The sequence below is a fragment of the Lampetra planeri genome, chromosome 12 (assembly GCF_965212315.1).
Source record: "Lampetra planeri chromosome 12, kcLamPlan1.2.h2, whole genome shotgun sequence".
Taxonomy (NCBI): Eukaryota; Metazoa; Chordata; class Hyperoartia; order Petromyzontiformes; family Petromyzontidae; genus Lampetra; species Lampetra planeri.
The window spans coordinates 9,686,072-9,711,717 of NC_136118.1; the positions used below are offsets into that span (position 1 = coordinate 9,686,072).

General features: G+C 45.7%; 1 protein-coding gene across 4 annotated transcripts in view; it reads right to left on the reverse strand.

Annotated features, from left to right (window-relative positions):
- Nucleotides 1–25,646, reverse strand: part of LZTS2 (leucine zipper tumor suppressor 2) — a 71,244-nt gene that overhangs the window by 10,051 nt on the left and 35,547 nt on the right. For 3 of the 4 annotated variants that reach the window (XM_078599456.1, XM_078599453.1, XM_078599455.1), the window contains exons 2-3: nt 6,037–6,807; nt 1,311–1,925 (exon numbers count right to left, since the gene is read on the reverse strand). In XM_078599456.1, the coding sequence (XP_078455582.1) occupies nt 1,311–1,925; nt 6,037–6,768 (1,347 nt within the window). In that variant the 5' untranslated portion in view covers nt 6,769–6,807. Of the gene's footprint in view, nt 1–1,310; nt 1,926–6,036; nt 6,808–13,500; nt 14,087–25,646 lie in introns of those variants that run through there. The other variant, XM_078599454.1, reaches the window with a different exon arrangement.

Genomic DNA, 25,646 nt, shown 5'->3' on the forward strand with positions numbered 1-25,646 from the left:
CACGAGCATGGATGTGTGTAATTTCCCCAAAAATAGACGAACAAATGGAACAAGAGGCACGTGTGAAACAATTGTCTCTTCCGCTCACAAGCTACGAAAAGCTATGGGATTTACAGTCAGGTGTTATGTGTGGATTTTCAGTGCAATGTATTCAGTTGATAAGACATTTTTGAACATTGAATTTCCATTCTGCTAAATATATAAGGCACAATACATCACACAGCCAACTCCGCTCGTTCACAGTTTGGAAAAGCGTGCACTTCATTGTAATAGTGCTCGTGATTTTATTGCTACGTACTTAACAGCTCCCCCGATTGTGTTGTTGGGTTTTGTCGCTTGCTGTTCGGACAGTTTACTTTATGTTCTTCTTGGTTCTTTCGGTAAAGTCACGTAGAAGGGAAGTAATAAAATAATAAAAATAAAACATAATAAAACAATTCTCACGACGTTTCGGCCACAACGCAAGCAGCCGTCCTCAGGCGAATAATGAAACACCACCAAGCTTGGAGCGTATATTTAAGCTGGGTTAGAGGGGGGGAGGTGGGAAGAAGAGCGCCTAGACAAAATAATTTGCATATCAAGAGGAATTCAGCATATGGAAAATGCGTAGGAGGTGGGCTGGGGGGGTTCCAAATCAATACTATGCCCGTGCATTATGCAGGATTAGCAGCATCAAAGGGGGGGGGGAGGGGGGTAGCATTAACAAAGGAAAGGAATGTTAATAGTATGTAGCTGCAGTTACTAAACAACCACGTAAAAAACTAAAGTATAAACTGCATAACAAACTAAAGTATAAACTACATAGCATCATCAGTATACTTACTATATTCTACAATAAGCTGAGTTACTAACAGTAAGTAATACATACAAAATTCTACGTTGTAAAAAATTATATAATATGCTTCCATCTAAACTTTATTCTCTTACATCACACGCGTCTATACCGTACTATATACTGCCATAGACAAACCCAACATTAAATTACATACTGTATTGCTATAAACCACCCTATACCTTATACATTTTAATGTTGTTTAGCCATGTGGGAAATCAAAGAGACCAAAGATAATCCGATTTGCAAGAGTGACTCGGGTCACCAAAATGACGAAAAAAAATAATGCAACAACGTAAAACCAACTTCAACAATGGGGCAAATAACCAATTAATTTCCTGAAGCTCTCGGCACGTGCAGGGAAAAAAAACATCATGCCAAACAACAGGCAGTAAGACCCAAAAACACGTCAGAGAGCAACGAAGAAAGGCATTAAACAGTGTGGGAAACAAATCCAATTGTCGTGTGCGTCACAAACCTCAACGGCCGAGGCCTTCCTGCCGGATGAGAGCCCATTGTGGTGGTGATGGGACATCATCGTGGCAGGCGGGGGCGGCTGCAGCGGCGCTCCGCTCGCGATGTGGTCGATGTGGCCCGTCGAGGCACTGATCTTCCCCACGATGTGCTGATGATGATGATGTAGCTGCTGCTGCTGGTGCTGCTGCTGGTGCTGCACCCCCCCGGGCCCTCCCACCACGCACAGCCCGTCCACCCGCCCGATGGCACCGGCCACTCCGGCCCCTACGGACGTGGGCAGACTGGACAGCGAGTTGCGGCCCGAGTCCGACAGTAGGCACTGTCCTGCGGCAGCCGCGTGCTGGCCCACGTTCTGGTAGAGGCCCTCGGTGGAGCTCCACTTGCTGGGAGGCGCGATCGAGTTGGGCACGGCGCACTTGACCTGCTCCAGCGGGAAGATGCCCTTGAGGGGTCGAGGCCCCGAGGTTTGCGAGGGCCGCTGGGAGCTGCTGCCGCCACCACCACCGCCGCCGCCGCCGCCACCGCCGCGGGAGGAGCCGCCGCCACCACCGCCGCCTGACAACGTTGTCGCCGCCGGCTTGAGGGCGATGGGACGGATGAGCTTCTTCTCCACACTCTGAAACAAAATGGGTGGTGGTGGTGGTGGGGGGGGTAGAGGAGGTACGAGGGATGAAGGCGGAGAAACGAAAACAAATAAATGTCAGAGAAAACAAAAGCAACCTTTGTGTTGCGTGGAAAGACGCTACGCAGTTATTGCCAAAAACCTGGGTTAATCTAAAAAGTATTTTTTGCCTAGAGCCCCTCACCGTTATGAATGTCACCGCCTCGTGCGATCCTTCTGAATGCTGACCGATCGGATAAGCGAGTTTTAACTTGCCCCACACCGCCGCGGCCGAGAATTCGGTCATTTCATTGGAATGTGGGCGGCATTGATAAGCCGAGTCAGTGAGGCGGCGGCGGCGGCGTGTGGCCATTGTCTGGGTGACGGGTGACACCTGCGAACGCCCACAGGACTCTGGCTGTCTCCACAGCGCATTCTGCCCAAAAAGGAACTCGTCCCACTGCAGTGTGATCGCCGCCACAACAACGTTGGCCACTGCAATTAAGACGAACGTTTGGCAAGCAGCCGGGGTGAAATGTTTTTAAACGTGACGGTTGTCTTCTGCCCGTGTTCAAGAGTAATACTTCATGGTGTTCGTATAACTCTGAGCTAAAGTATTACCGATTCGATTAATTGAGTATTTGTATTTACGATATTTGTACTAACAAATACTTACACATTTTCATTGTTTCTGTGCAGGGTGGTCTTGACAAAGAAATGTATATTCGCAGCCAATGAAATGGGCGAGCGTGTGTTTCTGCATGTAAGCAATCCATTATTGCTGACAGGCGAGGAAGGAACGCATGCAATGGATGGAATTTATGAAGACGCCCTGAAGAATTTCAATAAGGGCTTACACAGTAAGTGCAATGGCTTCCTTCACCTAGGTGAATTAGCTTACGTGTGGCTTCGTTCACTAAAAGAAAAACCCAGGAACACCCTGGTGCATGTCCAAAATACGTAGGATGAATAATGAGACAAAGTGACAAATTACCTTTGCATTTAATCCAAAAATAACTTAAAAAAAAACCTGTTCGGCTCACGCTGTGCTTATTTATAAAATAGGAACACACGGTATTGTTATTAATCTTTACTCAGGAAAATGCCCGAAAGCTTCAGTCTTAAATACGTTATAGTTATGTAAGTATTGCTTGCAACGTTACAATTTTTTTTTCATCAGTAAAAAGGGATGGGGCGGGTGGTGGTACAGTGGTTCGAACTCCGTGATATACATTCAGTGACCCGAGTTTAATTTCCGGCCGTGGCTAATAACATCAGTGACGAGCGATATCTGAATTGAATTGGCATCGGGCATCCGTCATCACCAACCCACACTGACCAATGTAGTGCAGTAAGGTCAAACAACCCCCACGCTTGAAAGGATGTGCGGGAGAGGGGACTCCATCCAGCAGTGGCATGACAAATGGCTGTAAACTACAATTCTTAAATAACTTTGATGTACATTAACATGCATCACGACCATCAATGCAATCTTCCTTAGTTGTGGTGCATTCTGGTTTTATTAATGTGGGGGGTGTGTCTGTGGAGAAAAGTTTGGGAAAGGCCCTTCATGATGAATCTGTTGCAAAAAAAAATGTAAAACCTCAAAATGTACCAGAGCTGCCTTTTTCACAGAAACTGTCAAGGTGATTTCTAAAAAACATGTTTTTATTATTTTCAGAATACAGTACTCCGCGCTAAAAATAACCTGAATGTTTGTTTATGCAGATGACAAGGATGTTTAACAAGTTAGGGCAGGCCCTCGTCACAAACAAAACAGTGAACTTAAAGTCCTCCACCCTAACGCCTTCGGTAAACACATTTCTGAAATGCTATTAGAATTGAATTAAATAACGTACTACTTACTATGAAATTACACCAAAAACACAATGAGATTGGTTGACTTCACCTCTTGGTTATTTTGCTCAAGGGGACCGTCCATAAATGACGTCACCCGATTTTGGACGATTTTTGACCCACCCTCCATCGGCACACGGCGTCACAAAAAGTCAGACCCCTCTCAAATATGACGTCACAAAGCTCTGCCCCCCGCCCCCCAAATAAAACATGCTTCAAATCGCTTTAAACTATTGTCATTGTAGTGCGTATTTAATGTGGCGCTGCACTCTGATGTTGTAGGAGATCGTCACAAATGTCTGACCCCCCCCCATAGGTGTGTGACGTCATTTATGGACGGCCCCCAAAATCTACTGGCACCATTGTGTGTGGCACTGTCACCCCCTCTGAGCAAGTGCACATGCTTTAGCACCCATCAGTTTGTTTCTGTTTTTCCTGCAAGGAGATATTTATTAAATAATACATCAGAGATCTTATATAATGTAAATATGTAATCTGTATCCTGATCTTCATCCACACCATTGGAGAGGGAACGCCGCTGAGGCGAGAGGGAACCACAGACACGCAATGAAGGCAGCCTGGGGGCGATGAGCCGGTACCAGCAATTGCCAAAGCTCTGCATTCCTCTGTATATTAAGGTGTCATTGGGAAATTCATGAGTGTTTAAATGTGGGGGGAAACTGGAGCATCCGGAAAACCCCATGCGTGCGAGGGGAGAAACACCAATTCCAAACAGAACAGGCAGTCTGCTGTACTGCCCTCTCCTGGCAAGCCAGAGGATTAGCGCCTCAACGCCGACGGGAACGGGGCACGATTCACCAATACTTGTCTCCACAGTGCTGGACAAGAGGTGTGTGCCACGACTGCCCGCCTAAGGTTGCCGTCAAATGTAAGCTCACCAGCCATGGACACGAGCATACACATAATAATAACTAGCACTGCCACAGCTGGCGTGGGAGGTGTCACATCAGCGTGACACACACGGATCGTGTCAAGGCTGTGTGACGTAGGTGATGTCACCGCCATGCACTTGCCCGCCGCCTGTGGGCTAGCCAGCCAGCAAAACTTTTTTCAAATAGAGTATGATAGAACTCCGCGTAATCAACCGTTCAAGATAAGAGAAAATAAATACCTTCACAACTAATGCATTTAACAACCATGGAACATTGAAAGTTGCCTATATTATACCAGATCATGTTTAGGATGTCAGTCACTATAAACGCCAAAAAGGCTCAGTCAAACTGAAGCGACTTGTCAAAAATTCTAAGAGCAGCGTGAGAAACCTCGCAAGCCGTCCTTGCACAGCCGCCTTGTTCAAATATATACTTGTTCACACATTTTTTTTAAATTTAATTTATGTAGTTTTTACACAATACAAGGAGTAAAACAGCCTTGTGTTGTGCCACCTTTTCAAGAGCGTCATGAGGCATTTGTACAGACAAAGAGGCAGCAGCAGCATAAAAAGCAACTTGCGATGATAAAGGAAATCTAAATTATGCATTAGCAGACACGATGGATTGCAGCACACCACAGCGAACATCCCACTCACACGCAGATAATTGCGCACTGATAAAATATTATTTAACTTCCATTCACATGTTACGAATGTCACTTTTGATTTCCCACACCGCAGTGGCTAACCCTATTTATTCTTTAAGGCAGGGTTCTTAAACTATATTTTATGGTGGGCCACATAATAAGATTGCAATGTGCTGGCATCGCGTACATGTGCCTTCTAATCTATACCCGTGTCTTCAGGTCTCTCAGATATCTTTTGTTAATCTTTATCTCTTGTATACAGTGCTCTCATCTCTATCTATTGTTTTCTATTTTTAATATCCGTATATCTCCGTCCGCCTGCGAGCCAAATCTCTTGCTGGGTCACAGTTCGATTGGCCACTCCCAATAAACAGCCTTCACAGGCCACATCTGACCTGCCGGCCGCCCAGTTGAAGAACCCTGCTTTAAAGGCAGGGCAAAGATGAATACACGTCTCTTTCTAAACTCCCGTTTGTGATAACGCATTGCCAACCGAACTGTGACCCAGCAAGAGACTTGCATCCCACTGGGATTTTTGCACACAGCATTGATATACGGTGCTTTTTTCCGGAAAATGTTGCTGTTTTTTCCCTGGATTCTTCTGTTTGCGAGTAGTCACTTTAATATGTTTCTTGTTCATGTTTTTATTTGTTGCAGTTGCACCCGATTCAAGGAGCCGAATGGCTCACAGGGCTATACCAAATAAATGAAACTGAACTTTTCTGCTCACCTTTTCCAGCCTCCCAGAGATGGGCACGATCTTGGGCGGAGGCCCCCGTATGTCCTTGATGAGCGGCACGCCGGCCACCTGCACGCCGCCCGCGCCGCCGTCGGCAGGCTCCATCGCGCCCCTCTCGTCGCCCCCCCTAAGGCTGCCGCTGTTGAGCTGCACGTACTCGCCCTGCCCCAGTCCGTTGGCGCCGCCCAGCCTCTCGGCTGCCGACCGCTCGTCCTTGATGAGCCGAGCCACGGCCGGTTTGGCGGCCGCGACGCGCTCCTCGCTCAGCAGGTTCGCCACTGACTCCTTGGAGGAGAAGCCCTTCTTGAGCAGCCCGTTGCGCTGCAGCAGACCCTGCTTGAGGTGCGGCGCACGGCCCGCGTTGCTGCGCAGGCCCTTGGCTCCGGCGTGCTGGGGTCCGCCGCTGCCACCGCCGCCGCCGCCGCCGCCGCCCGAGATCAGGCTGCTCACGCTGCCCATGTTGCCAACACCGCAGCCGGCCCCGGCACCGGCGCTAGCGGCGGCGGCGGCACTTTGCGCGAGGCTGGGATCGGAGGCCGAGGTTCGCAGGGGGGCGGCCGGTGGCGGTGGCCAAGCCCGGGACTGTGTCTGTGTCTGTGCTGGCGGTGTACGCGGAGGTGGAGGCTGTCGCACGCCTTGCCGGCGGTCGGAGAGCAGCGGCGGTGGAGAGGTTGGGGACGTGGACTCAGCCGAGAAGAGAAGCAGAGCCTGGAGCATGGCCATGCCGAATGCTGGACGCCACCGGGGACCACGCCGGACTCACTGGCAACGAAAAGACAGGGTGGGGCGTTATTGAAGGGGTAACGTAAGAAGAGCAGCAAATTACACCGAATTCAGCCTTCAGAATGTGGAGGGAAACTACAGGGTGAGTGCTTTGGAAAGTAAAGGTATGCATCGCCTTTGTTGAGCACTCCGAGTTATACGTTTAAACTTACACAAATTCCCCTGAATCTCTACTATACCTGTAAGACGAGTTATTGATACGTTCGAGTTAAAAGTATGACGCTGTGGTTTGGCCAGCCTAATTGAATAGCAACATTTTTTTGAGTTGGTTTTCTCCATGACCTTTCGTAGCCTATTTATTGTACACATGCTGTAGAAATAATTGGCAAACGATAAACCTATTTATGAAAAACTGATGTAGAATGTTTAAGATGGAATAAGAGTGGAATGTGGTACATGCTTCTCTGGTAATGAAAAGACAACTCTTCCGTGAGGTTGGTAATTGCTCTCTCGGTTAAGAAGTCACGACTCCCTGCACATTTCCACGTTGGCAGACTATGGCCAACAGTCGGCTCTTGTCTCATGCCTTTATCCTTGGCCTCCTCATGGACAAAGACAAAGATCCCCCGTATAGCCTTAACAGACTGTAGGGGCAAGTGCTGTTAGCGAGCACCTATGAAGGCCGGAACGGTACACGAGGGGGTGGGTGGCCAGCACCACGCCCGACCGCCTTTGTCTCCCCAGTGGCGATGTTTACACACCGCACCAGGTACTCATTTAAGGCCGAGTCGACCTAGGGGAGGCTCAGGACCGGTTCAGATCATCGTCACTGGTGTTAGCCGTGAGCGGGAATCGAACCCGGGTCGCCAGGTTCATAGCGCAGCGCGCTAACCGCTACACCACCGCTCCCCCTCATGGACACACACACACAATTTATAGCATGCTCCTTCCATGAGATCCAACTTTATTCAATAATCTTAGTGCCAGTGCTATAAGCAAGTGAAACTAAACAATTTTTTTTAATCTTACCAGGTAAGGCCCACTGAGCTACAGCAAACTCCAAATATACAGGCGTCAGGATCGGGATCGAACCCGCGATCTCCTGCATAGCAGGCGAGGAAGTTAACATCTCCCAACCACTGTGCCCCTTTCGTAAACAGACAAAGTGTGGGGGGGCAGGGTGGCTACCCTGGACACCCCTCACTCCCGAGGTGGGCACCGCCTCAATGCCTAGGCCTAATTGTTGGATACTGAAGTAAGCGGTGGCGGCAGGTGGCTCAAAACATTTGGCGAGGTGGTGCTGCAGGCGCCTAAACAGCCATCTTGCTGTGTGCTGAACCCATCAATTTGAGTTCAATTCCTGGCTATGGCTAACAAAAGTGGGAAGCACAATCTGACACCGGTCCTGGGCCACTCCTTCACCAACCCATAATGGCCAGAGTGGTGAAGTATGCTCAAGACCGACACGGCATGGGGCAGACTTTTTGCAGCAGTAGTTAGACGAATGGCTTAATAATTAAAGGATAGAAAGACGATATTTGCATATGAAATACAAATAACTATCAGCATAAGGGCCTTTCACACCAGTGCTTCACAGCAGCATTTGTTTAAACAAGCAAACTCAGGACTGGCTTTTACTTCTTGTTCTCAAATCAGCGGAATCAGGATTATTAAATGACAAGTGCTGGGTTAAATTTCGATTTAAAGCTTTCGTGACTGCAGGGATTCATCTTCTTGGTTCTTTCGGTAAAGTCACGTAGAAGGGAAATAAAAAAAAAATTGTTTTTTTATTATTATTTTATTATTTCCCTTCTACGTGACTTTACCGAAAGAACCAAGAAGCAGTGCTGGGTTGCCAGATATTACATTCAAGATCTCTGCACTTTGATGTTTGGGAGTCCGGTCACCACTTTGACAGTCCCAACTTCGTTGTGGTTCGTGTGCATTGTGGTTGAGAATCGTGGGAAAACAAATAAACTAATGATGACCGAATAATGAGCTTTTTACACTTTTGAGGGGCCCAATTTTCACGGAGCGCTATTTACTGTAACATCTGGCAACCCAGCACCAATGTGCTGATGAAACTCGGTAAATCGAAACGGGCTCGGTTTTTCTGATGGAAAACACTGGTCCGCCCACTGGCTGATGAACAAAAAAAACACCGCAAAGAAGGGCTTCCTGTCCATCCATGATTTATGTGTTACCCTTGGATCTCCACCACAACGCACAATGAGTTTCATACATTTATTCAACTTATTGTGCTGGACCACTGGAATTTAGACGTAACATTTGTCAACCCCAAGAAAGTGTGTGGATGTTTTCAAAGCTAGACTGTCATGTAAAATGCCCAACTGTGCTCACATCGTGGGATAAGCTTGGATATGCCGCCATCATCACCAATGACCAGTAATTACTCAAAAGACATGCAGGGTATGATTTTCCATTATTTGACATAAGTTTATATTTTTTATTTAGCTTCAGGCAAGACACAGGCTCCACATTTCGAGTATATAAATTGGAGGGTATTAAAATGCTTTAATATTACATAATTAACAAAAAACTGGCACAGAGATTGAGGGAGTCGCGGAGGCATTAAGCACGATTCATTAAAATTGATGTAAATAATTAACGCGAAATCACTCGGCCACAAAAAGAGCTGTTTTTGTTGAAATAAATGAAAGCTGTAATGCATAAAATTACCCGTCGCCAGACCCAAATAATAGGTATTAACTTTGCATTTTTTTTTGCCGAATGTTGTAGGGGTTTCCATGTCTTGGGTTCATTGGCTTGCCATATGGTCTGAACGAGCAAGAAGGTGCGACACCACAGGCCAGCATCCTCGTACATGCGTGTGCGTGCACTGTGACATCCCCCTCGATGTAACACAACACTCAAAACCAACATATGGCCTCACGCGCTACTGCCACCGGCAACTGTAACTTCGTTACTACGATGGGGGAGGTGCATGGGGGTGGGGGGGGCAGAAAGCACATGGCACTCAGTAAGCATGTCACTGTCACTCTCCCTGCAGGACAAAGATCCCCTGTATAGCCTTAACAGACTGTTTGGGGGAAGCGCTGTCAGCGAGCACCTATGAAGGCTGGCACAGTAGACGAGGGGGTGGGTGGCCAGCACCACGCCCGGCCGCCTTTGTCTCCCTAGTGGCGACGTTTACGCACTACACCAGGTACTCATTTGAGGCTAAGTCCACCTAGGGGAGGCCCAGGACCGGTTCAAACAATCGTCACTGCTGTTGGCCATGAGCAGAAATCGAACTCGGGTGACCGGATTCGTCGCGCAAAGCGCCAACCATTACACTCCCACCTCCCTCACATGACGATGATGAATACTAAACCTAAGAAAACATCCGAGATTTTAGTTTCTTCTCCACACTCTTGCTCTTATACCGGGTTGTTGCCATGACATCATCATCATAAAACCTTTCCAGAGCTTTGCCTACCCATCGATGGGGGTCCCATGCTGTGTCACGGCCATGGGGGTTGTTTGACCATGTTTCACCACGTAGGTCACAGTGCGTCGCCCATCACTCACGTTAGCAGCTCTGGCTGAGAGTCAAACTCATGCCCGTGGGATCAGAGCGCAGTGCGCAAAGCCTTGACATTATATGCAAGACATAATCGACCTCATGGTACTATTCTGCACGTATTACATTAATAATTTGAAGCTATAGAGCATAGGGGTTGAGCCGTGAAACGATGGGTAACCACCGGACGTTTGCAGGTGTTGTACTTTTGCAGGCGGCGAGTTGTCCAGGTGATGATAGTGCCGAGGGTCATCCCCTCATATCCACGTGGTTTCTCGAGGTACGCCACTTGCCTCTAACATGAAGCCACTCGTTAAATGGTGCTGACCAAACATCTCAATGCTGGGCCTCCCTGATTTTTCATACAAATTTGCATTTGCGAGGTACTGTACTACACCTTTTAGAGAAGAAATCAGTGCACAAGTGGTCACAGTGTGCAAAGGCGCCGAGGTGGTGGGACGTTAACTACCTGGGAGTTTGCATGTTCTCCCTGTGGTTGTGTGGATTTTTCTCCTGGTTTTTGTCTCAACATTAAGAAACATGCGTTTAGAGTTATTTGGCTGCTATAAATTTCCACATGATAAGCTATCATTTGTGGCCAGGTCGCTTCTGAAAAAGAGCTATATAGCTCAGTGGGCCTTACCTGGGATAATAAAAAAACTGTTTTTTTAGTTTAGTAAAAAAAAATTACACTGAGAATATGTCCCCCACGAAACGTGCGCAATCACAGTCACACGAGGCGAGCACCACCCGATGACTGCCAAGGCAGCTGGTGCTGTCCCATGAACATCCCCGTGACTTGCACAGGTGCAGGATGTGAATTCCCTACGGTGCCACCACATCTCACTCGGGGAGCTCCGTCGCACAAACAAAATCTCACAAGCCACAGTGGTGGAAGAGGAATGGGGCAAGTCCAGGCCTCGTGGGGCAGGGCCCAGGCGGCCTTTTCAAGACGGCCACGCTTCTCCATTCACGTGTGAAGTGGCTTGCAAGTAGTAAACCGCGCTTCCTAATTGGACGACATTGAAAGACTGAGCTGTGCCTGGCCCATGGGGCCTTGTGTGTTGCCTATTCATGCGCTCCACAGTCGGTTGGGAATTTTTACGTAGCTATAATTACGTGCACTGTACATGTTTTTTTTGTGTTTTCATCTGGGAAATTAAATTGTTAGTAAATGTACAGAACCCATTTAAATGATACCACGTGAGACGTGAAGTCATGAATTGGATTATGAGTACAGTAGCCTATCTGAAACATATATGGTAACGGACTGTAAACAGTATACTGTTATTATAACTATCGAACATGGGCATTAATGTTTAACACTTGTCAACCTTAAAAAAAAAAACCTTGTCAGCGTTCTTACATTTTTAACGGTTGAGCTAAACATTTTGTCCAATTTTCTTTCTTAAAGCAGATCATATTTAGGTGATCGTGTTGAGTCTTCTTCCGACCCCAAGAATTAGTCACAGTTTACTGGCCTTTAAGTCTCCCAACTAATATAAGCTAGCGCTGCAGGCTCAAGTAATAAGTATGAAACACTGGATTGTATTTTGAATGGCTACAACCTCACAAAAAAAACACAGATGAAGGGGCCCCATTTTTTGGAACGAAGAACCAAATGTTCAGACCTCAAACAAACAAGACAAAACGCACACAAGTGCATTGGAAATTGCCAAGACACTCTTCTGCCAAGCACTCAAGGGGGCACCATAAATTCTACTTCAAAAAAGGTTTGGGGGGGGGGCTAATTCAACACAAAGGGTACAAGGAAAGGGATGGAAGCCACCCATTGCCTCTCGTCACTACAAAACCGCACAGGTCACTGCACAATATTTACTCCCCCAGGCGTGGATGAGAAACTGTGCCCTGATAAAAAATGACAACGTGAGAGTTTGTTTCAAGACTTAGGGCCATTTTTTGGAGCAAGTTAACTCGAGGTATTCACCAGAAACAAAGGCACGCGCGCAATTTAAACTTGCGCGTCAACGGGCACAGCAATAGGCCTCATAAGAGAATCTAAGAAAAAAATATAAGCATCAACAACAAAAAACACTTTGCCTTCCCTGCGAGCCTACAAAGGCAAAACGTTCCAAAACAGCACACGCACAAAGCAGCTCTTGTGAGCTTAAAACACAAAAAAGACCCTCAACCCAAAAACTTGGACACGGCCCTCTACCCTCTTTCACTAATGACCTTCCACAAAATGGTGCCAACAACTCAGGTGCGATATCCTCCTCCAGCGCCCCCACACACCACACACCCATGTTCTCCCCCATCCATCCCGACTTCCCACCTCCCATCCACGTCGACAGGGACAATCGGAGCCTTTCATTCACCCCCCCCTGCCCCCCATGCCCCATGCCTCCATCTCCTCCCCAGCTCCCAAAATCATCCAAAAACATTCCTTTAAAAAAACACACACACACACGCAAGCAACACACGCACCTGCCACGTGCCAAATGAGTGCACCCGATGGCCGGCTCCACAGCCGGCATCGACAGCAAGTTGCCAAGCCGCAGGGAGAGAGTTGCAGTTGCACAGTCAAAGCGCACCGGCCGCTCTCAAGGTTAGGATAAACTTGTGAAGGTGTTACTGAAGCGGGACTCTTTATTTAGGTTTCACAGATTTTAGTGTCTTTTCCATTTCATTGTGTATTTCAACCGTCACCTTGCCAAAATAAGCCACGCACCGAATCCAACATCACCAATGTAAAGTGACAATGTTTTATTTGCAGACTAGGTTTGGTACGGTTATCCATCTCACATTTTATGACCAGCTATAAAGTGTGTTTTAACGTTATGGCATCGCAGTCATTCCACCACAGTACAGTACGAGTGTGGCTCTGTACTTTGACAAGCAATTCCATGAGAAAAGAAGAGAAAAAAACTGAACTCGTGTTGGTATATATAAAACAATCTGAACATCCGATCCAAATCACAAAAAGCTTTAGAGCAAAACTGCAGTTTGATGTAACGACAGTAATAATTACCATAATGCCCATGCACTATGATCCACTAAAGAACTCGGCAGAGCTGCCTCAAAGTATTGGATTACCGAAGAAAGATTTCGTCCTTTTGACAACTTAAGCAGTAACTTGTTGCAACACGAGCAAAATAAAAAAAATAAAAACTACGATGCCGCATTTCAGCACTGCACCTCCATTGGCGCATACCGATGTTACTAACCATTCATTTCCAAGCAGAAAACAAATTCCTTGGAAGCGTCACCTCTTTAATCCGCCGATCACGAGCACGTCTGTTGCCCCGCGTGTCCCGTCTCCGGCTGCCCCCCTTCCACACGTGAACATCTCAAGGCACAAAGCCCAGCGAGGCGGCTTGGGCTGTGTTTGTCCACTTCCCGTGCAGCCACGCAATCATGCAATGCCCCTACAGGGCAACGAATGAGAGAGGAGGAGGAGGAGGGGGAAAACACAGCTCCAGCCTTCTCGCCACCGCCGCTACTTCTCCCTGGCCCCTCTCAGGCCAGCCTCCGCATGGATTTGGTTGACTTCCTGATTGGCCAGGCCACGCAAGGGTTCACGAGGGAGGAGGGGTGGCCACTTGCGCTGGTGGCCGCTTGTGCGGCAGAGGTTGCAACCGGGTACCCGATACCCGTACCCTACCCGATACCCGGCTACCCGTACCCGCCACGGATACCCGTTTGCGACCCTGGTGCGGCCGGGTACGGGTACGGGTAGGCCGTGAGTCACTGGTGAGTAACCGTTTGTCACTCATTTCGGGTAGGGTACGGGTAGCGTATGGGTACCCGTACCCGGCCGGGTAGAGGTACGGGTTCTCATTTGCGACCCTGGTGCGGCCGGGTACGGATACGGGTAAGGAATCAAAACCCGTTTGCGACCTCTGTTGTGCGGGCCGTCGAGACGGCAGCGTCGTGCTGACGGATCGAACTAGGATGTTAAGTTCTCCTTTTTAGTTTATTAGGCTAAAAGGTGTGCAAATATGAGCAGGGTGCATTTTTTTGTTTCTTTCTCTCCAACGCTTGGGAGGCAAGAGTGACCACTGCGCTGGCGTGTCAAATAATGTCAGCTTTCAGAAACAAATGTGCATTTTGAGATAATTATAATGTGAATGTTTTCAAACAATCACATTTTCAAGAACACCTCCTGGCTTCGCATTATCCCGGCAGCAGTTATTGATGATAAACTGCATCAAACCTTCCCATGGGCGATCTAAAATGTCTGATGCACAAGTGGCAATTAAAAAAGAATTCCCATCACAACTGTGGCAAACTTCATGCAATCGAACAGTCGCCCCTCATATTGACTTCTCTGGCAGACGACACAAATTGATTCCACATCCGATGTTCTTGACTAAAACATCAAAACCTGATCTACCCACGTAAATGTTGCTATTGCCATGCGACAGAATCTCATCATTAGTTGCTGTTCGTTTTTGTTGTTGTGTAAATTCTAAGGGATGGACAAACTTGGCGCTGGCGACTGGAGTGGACAGCTAAACACGTGAGCTCTTTCGAATGGCACCAGAGCCCCAACGTAATTAGGCTGATCAGCACTGATCGATTTTGGTAATTGCCCACTGAAACCACACTCCTTTTGCTTGTTAGGGTCCTAGATTGGCTCAAGCACAATTACCACAATCATTATTGTTGCTGTGGTTCTCTCCAGGTGCCTTTCGCTCATTATGCACCCATACACTCATGTGACCAATTCCTTGTACATGAAGATGCAAGTAAAACTGATTATATATATTTAAAAAACGGTCATACGGCGAGTGCCGATGATGCACGATGGTGCAATGACATGGGCACGAAAGAAGAGCACATGAAAGGACAGAAATACGACGCTGACGATGGATGTTGGGAATATATCGCAGGGAAAGAAGTTTGAATGAAGAAGTTAGAGCCTTCACAATGATCTCTAATATTGTCAAGAATGTAAGGGAGGTCGAGGCTTAGCATGCCGAAAAGAGAGAGAGACGACGGTTTGATCGTTGTGTTGAGAAGAAATGAAGGAGCTACAGTTTCCATGGAGTGCGAAGCTACCAGCGCAGGGCAGGAGTAGAGAGACCAAGGGTAGGATACTAGGATGTAAGCATTTGGCAGAACGATATTGGAGGCTGGTGGATGTGACGAGAAGAATTTTAATTTCAAGGGATATAGACTTGTCATTTAAATTAATTTTAGCATTATAATGATCTCCGAGTGCACAGCTAGTGTAAAATAAAATAGTTTCGTTTTATTTGTAGATTCTTTAAGCGACTTACTCGCCTTTCCTATACTTTGCACTCCTATCGTGTATTGCTTGTTGTTGTAACGTTCTGACCCACTGCCACTGGACATCTGCGACGAAGAACTTTATCAGCTCATCGGATTCCTCCAGTATAAATAATACATATCCTGATTCTAAATGTAATCAGCATACGCGGAAACGCCTCTACTCAAGACTTAAACGGACTCAAAATGACCGCTTTATCATTTGCGAAGAAAATGCTCCAGATCAATAGACTACAATCAAATGAAATGTTACAATGCAAATTCATTAATATTTAGCCCCCACAGCGTAAGATTTTATTTCTGAATTAATCATCGTCAGTATTCTAGCTTTAAGATGTGGTCAATCTTGGCGATTTGGGACACCCACGTGCAGTGCCCTTCTTTTGTCGAATGACGGCACTCTAGATGGCATAATTTTAGTAACAAAAAGTGTTCTGCAGAAAATCCAAGGCAGCAAAGAATCCAAACCGCCAAAGCCGACCAAAGCGGCTCATTGGCAAGCAGAGTGACTGCTTTTGTTTTCCTTCCCCCACACCTTCGATTAGCGCGATTGGCTGCGTAGGGTGCGAAAGAAGTTCTATTTACATACATAGGATGCTATCTCCCAGCCACCGATGTAGATTTCAGCCAGGAACAAATGTGTTCTACGTGACCGAGTTGTGTATGCATGTCAAGACCAAAATACACCTATAGATACGCATGTATGCATGCATGCGTGCAGGAAAGGGGCACAGCTTGCAGCCTGTGCGGTGCAAGTGATGCGCAGGTTTGTGCCAACTGGCAATCTCTCTCTCTTAGTCTTAAGTTTGCACCACCAACGGCGGTCATCGTGCCAATGATAGCCGAGTGTTATTGCTGGGCGGCAAAACAATTACATTGTATGCATGCTTTTGTTAAAAACAAAAAATCTTGTCGCAAGAGTGAAATGCTGTTTAGCGACGCAGCTTGAAAGTATACTTGTTTTAAAAACATCAATGCAGACTAAAAACCTCATTTCATTCTCAATCTTCTGATAATCACTTAATAGGCATTGGAACATTTTACCTTCCGGTGATTCAGTCGATCGTCACAATTTGGGGCCACGATTCCAATCAAGAGTTGGTTACATTATCACGATTTTAAAACGGTCTCGTTTGTATTTTGTAGTTTTTTTTCCTCCTTTACACAGTTTTCTTTTGTTCCAATGGCCAAAATGTCAAACTCCTAGAATAAGCCATTTGTATACAGTATACATACATTTTACTTTTTGGTTCTTTCGGTAAAGTCACGTAGAAGGAAAATAATAAAATAATAAAAATAAAACATAATAAAATAATTCTCACGACGTTTCGATTGCAACACAAGCAATCATCATCAGGTATAAATGAAATAGAAACAAAAATCTAACCAGAAAACTATAGACAGACATGTAAGTATACATACATTGTAAATTATGGATTATCCCACTTATTAATTGGTGTGTGCATTTTAGGAAAAACAACTGATTACGATTGACTGTAAAAGACCAATTAATTAGTATATCCAGCACGCATACATGTTCTAAACTTGGTACATCTGACAGAAGGACAAGTTACCATCAAAGCGCAACAAACGTAACCAGAAGCACACTTTAGCATGATGCTACCATGCGTTTTGGAGCTGTAAGTTTAAACATATTTCAGTAAATGAATGGGCACGTTTAGAAGCAAAAAAAATCAAGCATAAACCCATAACCAATCAACGAGCGTGTGAACAACTTTCAAGCATTCTTTATCTCCACTCGTGCCTGCATGCATACTTGGCACGATTTATTCGCATTCTCGCAAAAAAGCCTCTGCCACCTGACGTTTGCAAAGCTCATGGTGATGATTATCAGTTGTTGTGCTTGACGATCAGTCGCCATGCTCAAACACTGTTCCTCTATTTCGATTTAAAGCTTTCGTGACTGCAGGGATTCATCTTCTTGGTTCTTTCGGTAAAGTCACGTAGAATGGAAATAATAAAATAATAAAAATAAAACATAATAAAATTATTCTCACGACGTTTCGGCCACAACGCAAGCAGCCGTCCTCAGGTGGAGAACAGGTCTGTCGGGAAGACAGAGTCTGAGGACGGCTGCTTGCGTTGTGGCCGAAACGTCGTGAGAATTATTTTATTATGTTAAATTTTTATTCTTTTATTATTTCCATTCTACGTGACTTTACCGAAAGAACCAAGAAGACTATTCCTCTACTCATTGCCTGCGCGCTGCATAAAAAAAAGAGGCTAAAGGCGCAGCCTTGAACTGCTCGCTCAAGCTCCTGCTGGCAGAAGGGTCTCCGAACAGGAGAAAGTTCTTGAAGACGCACTCTAAAAAAGGTATGTTGGCCTGCTCTTCCACGCCGGGCAGATGTCTTGGAAGAGGTGGGAGTACTGCACCTACACATACCTCCACCATACACGACAAAGCCAATCGACCAACTGTGGTGGACCCATCTTCTTGGTTCTTTCGGTAAAGTCACGTAGAAGGGAAGTAATAAAATAATAAAAATAAAACATAATAAAATGAAATAATTCTCACGACGTTTCGGCTACAACGCAAGCAGCCGTCTTCTTCACCTGAAGACGGCTGCTTGCGTTGTAGCCGAAACGTCGTGAGAATTATTTCATTTTATTATGTTTTATTTTTATTATTTTATTACTTCCCTTCTACGTGACTTTACCGAAAGAACCAAGAAGATGAATCCCTGCAGTCACGAAAGCTTTAAATCGAAATGTGGTGGACCCATTTATGCTGTTGAGTGGACAGAGGTGGAAAGATTTAAGAAACTTGCCGATTATTTCAAGTGCCACACCGGGAGGTTGAACTGGTGAACTCTGCATTGCAAATCCGCTGTGCCAACCCACTACACCGTGGCTGCATGCCTCAGTGACCTATTCAAATGGACTACTTGTGTTTTGACATCGCTCTTATCGGTAAATGAAAATGAAACCTCCCCAGTTCCATTATCTACAGGTGGTGCACTTCACTTTGCGTGACGAGCGAGGGCAGACACAAAGGTCTACTTGCTTGATATTAATTCAGAATCTTGTCTGTCAAATGGGATTTATAAGTGAAACAGCTGCGCTCTGCAAAACAAAAGAGCTAGCTCTAAAAAAATAACCCCGGGGTATGTACTCTCACTAAAACTTAATTATAATTATGCGCCATTGTTGAACACTGCAGGTCCACGCGTAAACATAACTGTTGATCGGCCTATGGGCCCATTCGGATTGTACTTTCACGACGTAAAAATTAACTCCCAAAAACGCCTCCTCACCACCCCACCACCAATTGGTCTGCCCTGAGCTTGGTTGGTGAAGATCCCTGGCAACCCAAGGGATCTCCAAGGACCCTGGTGCTGCCCCCGTTTGTCCCTGGTCTCCCGTTGCCGTCAGCTGGGCCCTTGGCAGTTTCGGTAAAGTCACGTATAAAGAGAAAATAATAAATAAAATACTAGCATACGACATTTCGATTGCAACACAAGCAATCATCATCAGGTATAAATGAAATAAAAAGACAAATCTAGTCTACTTAGAAATGTAATGTAATACAACAGAGAGTCGGATAACATAACAGTAAACACCCTACCTGGTTGATTACGTTCTTCCTGAGAATTCTAAATTTGAGAGAGAGATAAAACACAGAACCAGAGACATATAGGCAGACATATAAGCAGACAGATATCACAAAGATACATAGAGAGAGACAAACATAGGCACACAGAGAAACCACGCCTCTGTGTCGAGGCATTAAATAGAGAGAGGGGGCTAGTATTTAATTTATTATTTTCTCTTTATACGTGACTTTACCGAAAAAACCAAAGAGTAATTCCTGCAGTCACGAAAGCTCCAAATTAAGTTTGGGCCTTGGCTGCTTTGTCGCAGTGCTGAACCCTGTCCTCTCTCGCGTCTTTCTCTCTCTCACGACCCCAACTCCAACCCCTTACCAGCAACAAATGTAATGTTTCACCTTTGCAATGCGTCTCGGGATGCGGTTGCATTTAGCCACTCTATAAATTGATAAATGCATTTTTTAAATGGTAAACGAACCATTATTACAGAAACTGCCCTCTTCTAAACCTAGCAGGTGAAATCTAAACTCACGCCAGACAACCGCCTTCAAAGGTACGCCAATTTTCTGCCAAAGGCGAGATGGATTGCTGGGTTCTATCAGTGTGACCACAAAGGCAAGCAGTTAGAAGCTACTTAAAACACGAGGGTGTGGAGGCTGTGGGGAAAGTGCAGCTTTTGTAGATGAACGACATTCAATTCGAGACAGCCCCGTGCCCTGTAGCCTTACCTTATTCACAAGTTAGCTTTCAAAATCAGGTTAAAACGATTCACCGCTGTACACCTGTCATACAAGTTACGTTACGTTCATGCTGTAATGTTAAAGCAGCGAGCTGGTGAGCAGTGCACAACCCACGGAAGCAAAATGTGCAATGCCACGAGGGATTTAACACACACACGCACAGCAAACGTAAGTGGCATATTGACTTTCACCAGATCACCAGACAGCTCGTCTAATCAGTTGACAATCTGCATTATAAAATCAGGCTCACTTGCTGCACGTGCACTCAGCACGGCTACAATTGTTGCACATCAAGACAGTCGATTGACACACCAGAGCAAAGGAAAAAGTGATCTGCAGAAAACGACACGCGGGAGTGTTTCAAAAGCATCTGCAATGGCCTACGAAACCTCGGCGTTCATTATGGAAGTTGTCAATCAGCACTTACTAATTAGCACTTTCGTAGTTGCTACATTTCTAAAAAAATGTTTCAGCCGCAAAATAAATGACGACAGACTTGAGTGAGTGACCATGTCATGATACTCATTGGAAAGATAACGCAACAATATAACTGGTGTGTGCGTGTGTGTGTGTGGGGAGCCGTAGTGTAGTGGTGCTCGCTAACACCACTTGCCTCAACAGTCTGTTCAGACTATGCGGGGGATCTTTGTCTTTGTTTGTGTGATTGCAACACGAATTCGATGCCCGCTCACAGCCACTATCGGTGACGAATATCTGAATTGGTTCTCACCTAGGTCGACTCAGCCTTAAATTAATAATTAGTGTAGTGTGTAAATCAGCACTGGGAAAACAAAGGTGGCCAGCGTGGTTTTCGGATGAGTGCTCGCGAACAGCACTTACAAAAGGTATTTGTCTTGTGCTTGCAACTGGTGTGTGTGCATGCATGCATGCACGTTGTTGAGGCTAGTGTGGATTTAAGTGGGATAGATTATCTTGTGTTGTTGCATTGCTCCTTTGTGTAGAAGCACTCTGCTGATAACACGGAGAAAGTCGAAACCAATCAAAGAGTTAGTCTGCTTAAAGAAATGCATGAGCAATGGTTTGCAAGGCCCATAGGTGAGAGGCGAAAACAATAATGCACTTTTATTTTTTATGCAGAGATTAAATATTTTGTCTGATTTATGTGCATAGCACACGTTTTTAAGAAGGCATCATCAACTCTCTCTCACCTTTCACTCACGGTACAATCTCAGGTGTACTATGCGTGCGGGGCCATTATGTTCTCTCTCACTCTCCAGTGGTGGCTTTGAGATAGTGGAAATTATACGTTTCTAATGCCAGGGGCCATTCTCCACTGTGGCAGAGACCACCTGCGACGTCCCACTGTGCAACTCACACACTGGGAGTAATTGAACAGCTGCCTAACTTGCTCAAGTCCATTAAATGAAATCCAGGATTTTCGATCCCCCCACAGCGGTGTAATTTTCCTAATGGCTGTACCTGTTGACTTGGCACAGCAAATTACCTGAAACATCACCACAACTGTTTTCCCAAGTGCCGTGAAGCTAAATGTATGTATGTTGAACGTAGCCAACCGTGCTAATCAGAGTTGCGGGGGAAGGACAACAAACTGAACACAAAAAGCAGTTCTAAAGAACCAAAACAATTTCGTGTGCGTGGGCTGAGAAACAAACAGGTCAGCGCAGATAGGGCAGGCAGGCAGGCTCCCATCACTCTCCATTGACATTCGTTGAGCGAGTAGCAGAGATCACGACCCATATGGCTGGGAGACAGCAGGATAGCGGACAGGACGGTGGGATAGATAGAGGAGGGGGGCGAGCAGTGTTCACGCCTGCGGTCGTCATGCACAGTTAACAACAACAAGGCTGCAGACACAACTGCAGCCTATTATAGGCCTGGCTTTAGCAAGTACTGTCGGCAGCTAGCTGTGGTGGGAATTTTTTGAAGAGATGGCGAAATGATGGAGGCAACAGTGCTGGCTTTAGTGGGTCGATCCCTGGGGTGGCAAATAATGAGAGTGTGAAAAAAAAGTGAATGTGAATAGTTATTTAATTATTACAAGCTGGTGGGTCTAAGTGCCAGCTATACTGCCCTCTTCTCTAATGGGCAGGCACTAAACACATATAAAGGCATGGCTATATTGCCATGATGTAGGACTTGCCTAAGGCAATATAAATAAATCACAGTCCAGTCTTTTGTTTATCATGTTTAGTTGCCTGCAATAATTACAACTGGGTTCACCCTCTCTCCGTACCATTGTGCTAAAGTGAATCAATTAATGACAGGCCTTCCCGCCGAGATGTCCGCGATTTAGAATCGATATCATTTGTTTGAAAATGTTGCCCGCGAGATGTATTCCATGCGTGCTATTGATGTCGTGTCAGCTCTGCTTATTGGGCACAAGCCGCGATGGTTATTCCAGCTGCTGCGGCTGGATCTCTTGTGCCAAAATGTCACAGGCGTCGCACGCCACCCATGTACTTCCCAGTGCTCAGAGCCATCCAATAACTCTCTCGAAATGACGGCGCTGAATGATCTGTTTAACAAGTCCCATCTATTTATGAGCTGCACATAAACACTACTGCCCTGTAGGGTGGCACGGAGGCCACGCTTCAGTGGCCACACACAATGGATTTGATGCAGCCCTGTTGCACCTTTGTATGCCTCTGTATACCGCCACAATTCCTGCTTCCTTTTAGGGATAATCTCCGGAACAAACACACTCCATAAACACCCGTACTTAACACATATATATTCATGATTATTTTTTTGCAGACTTTTCATAGCATAGTAGTATAAAACGGTTCAGAGTGCAAATCTATTTCATACAAAGTTAAGTAAAGAAGACTCCAGTGGTTTGAACGCGGTGAGAATGAGAATCCCAGGCTTGGCGACGGACACACAAGTAGAACGATAAAATGTGTAGGGGAAGCCAGAATACCCGGTAGGTAAATGCAGTGGTTACAGAATTGGAACATTGAGATTGAGCCAAGCAGTAAAACTGGCTAAGGAGAGAGAGAGAACCACAATGGAAATTAGTTCAGCTTCATCATTGATAATACACTTATGATGATGACGATGACGATAATGATGTAAGAGCAATAAATCCGTGTAAACCGAGTGCTATTATAAAAATGACATACGAGTTAAAATGTTTTTGACAATCTAATTTACTTTAGAATTGTTACAAGTAATAGCTGCAGGGAGTATTCGCATTTGGCAGAATACCCGGCGATTGTTATAATTCACCGTACTCAGCCAAACTGATGCAGGAACAAAATTCGACTTGTAACGTTTACAAGCGGCTAAAACACGCGGCAGAGTCTGGCACGCCACATTTTCCAGTGAACAATGATCCGTTGTTTTCACAATAAGCACCGGGCTTACGTCAGATATGTTCTCTGTCTGGTATCAACAAGAGAGTGTATTGTAGTGCGTCTCCGCGTGCCCTATGCGCCCGATCGTATCAGCGGCACGGAAGACAGCTTAAACCCACAATTTCTGGACTATATTGAGGAAACCCCCACACACAGAGTGTGGAAATGTCATCGCTCGAAAGGTTGCACTGAAAAAAATAAGATTCTAAAAATAACACGGTGATAACGGTTGTAATTACAAGAGCTGTTGAAGGTCACGTTAAGTAGATTTTTTTCTCTCATGGTGAGAGCCATGCATTTCAGTCATATACATCAAACATTATTCTATTAAACTGATGATCACTTTTTGGTAACCATAACCCCAAGTTGTGAATTCTGCCACAGTCCCATAATTCATGTATACCACCAGCTAGATATATTAAAGAAATCGATATATTTTTTCATCTGTTCGAATTCTAAATTTTTTAAAATAAAAAAATAGACATAAACACGCGGTAACTTTTCATAGCTTCTGTTTGTTGCCGATTTAGAGCGTACATCATTCAAATGTTTTTGGACGAGTGCCTCTCCATGCCATGAAGGTAGTGGAGGTTATTTGACCATACTTCACCATGCTGGTCAGTGCAGATTGGTAAATGTGGGGGTAGGACAAAACAATGGATATTGCTGCCCTCACCAGAACGCCTACTACACCTGTTTGATGAACAGTTGTCACCCACGCAAGCGCTGTCCAAGCTCATGCCGGCTTAACTTCTAAGGTCGGACGGGATCAGGCACATTCCGGGTGAATTGTTCACAAGCGGTAACAAAGTTAACTTGCAATTAATCCATTATACTACACTTTCATGTTATCAAAGTGAGCGGTTCTGGCAAACAGAGCGTCTCACTTGTGTCAGCGTGAGATGTGCGGCCAACAGTTAGGTATGTAAAGCACTCCCACGAGCTCACAAATAATGTGCCCCATTTATTTCACCCCAAATCCGGAATTTGCCATCCCCACGCATGGCTGCTCAGGAAGAGAGAAAACAAGACCAGAATTGCCCGAACTGAGCCACTAATCCGGCCATTATACCCCAACAGCGACAGCAGGCTGGCCCAATCGGCAAAATAAAATCCCACTCTCGACTGGTGGCCGCTCACCGTTGCCCAGGGGTCGTGGCCTCTGCTCTGCATCCGCAGCTACCGCCCCTGTCCCCAAACAAAACGTCCAATTTTGTAGGGTCAGCACAATGTCTGGCCACTTATTACAAAAAATAATGCTTTTCATCCTCAATAGTATTAGCATCTATGCAAAAGGAATTGTTTCTTCTGTATGGCATTCAAATGGTGCTACCGTGGTGTAGAAGCTTATCAATGGCCTCGCGCAGTTCATGTAGCAGCAAGTTTGAGTCTCATTAAACTGTTCAAACAAATGGTGGGTTATAATATATTCTTGCAGTGCCTCTATCCACTCCGTAGACTGCAATGCACCGGTTCATTGATTAATATTAATTCGTATGCTCCTGACACATGCATCAAATTGTGCGTGTATGATAATATTATTTACAATTTGCATTCGTTGAATAAATTAGACTGACGTACCCACCTGCAACCACTATAATAAAATTGTGGCGATTCATCGAGTTGCCAGGAAATTCACTGAGTTGGAAATTACATGCCTACTATCTACCAATAATTATAAAATGCTCAATTTGGGTATGGATGGAGTGTTGGTGCTACGGTTTCACGCGCTGTGCTATGCAACCAGTGACCAGCATTTGATTCCCAGGCTACTGCTAACATCAGCAACATCAACAGCACGTGATATCTGAAACCATCTTGAGCCTCCTCTTGGCCAATCCATGCTGATCAGCGTGGTGGCAAATCGACAAATAACCCCCCCAAATGAATGGCATGGGAAGGCCTTCATTCAGGGGTGGACTGACAAAGGGGTGTAAATTATTAAGTTAGTTACGTGACTTTAGTTACTCCATTGAGGGATTCTGTGTGTTGGGTGCCTCGCCCCCCCTCCTCCCTCGTCCACTTTCTGGGCAGTGCCGAAGAAAAGTGGCACAAATACCCCTTGAAATATTGAGGTGCTTCACTTGTAGTGGAATGATCACTATGTGATGGGCTGACCTTTACCTTCAGGGCTTCAACGTTCCATTAGGCTGATTGTGTCTGAACATACGCTGGCTGGCTGGGGGTTATTCTGTTGTAATGGATATGCGGTGGCTATCGATGCACCATTGATCCACAGTACAACATTATTAATGTTACTGTATTCTAAAAAAATGGCAATGTATGTTTTGAAATAAATACGACCTACCGCGTGTACATTGTGGCCAAATACAGTACAATTAAAGTATCAAACACATCCGTGGTATGATTTACCTTTGCAATTGCTGCATAATGTTACAGACAGGATCCAGTCAGCCCCAGGGGCAAT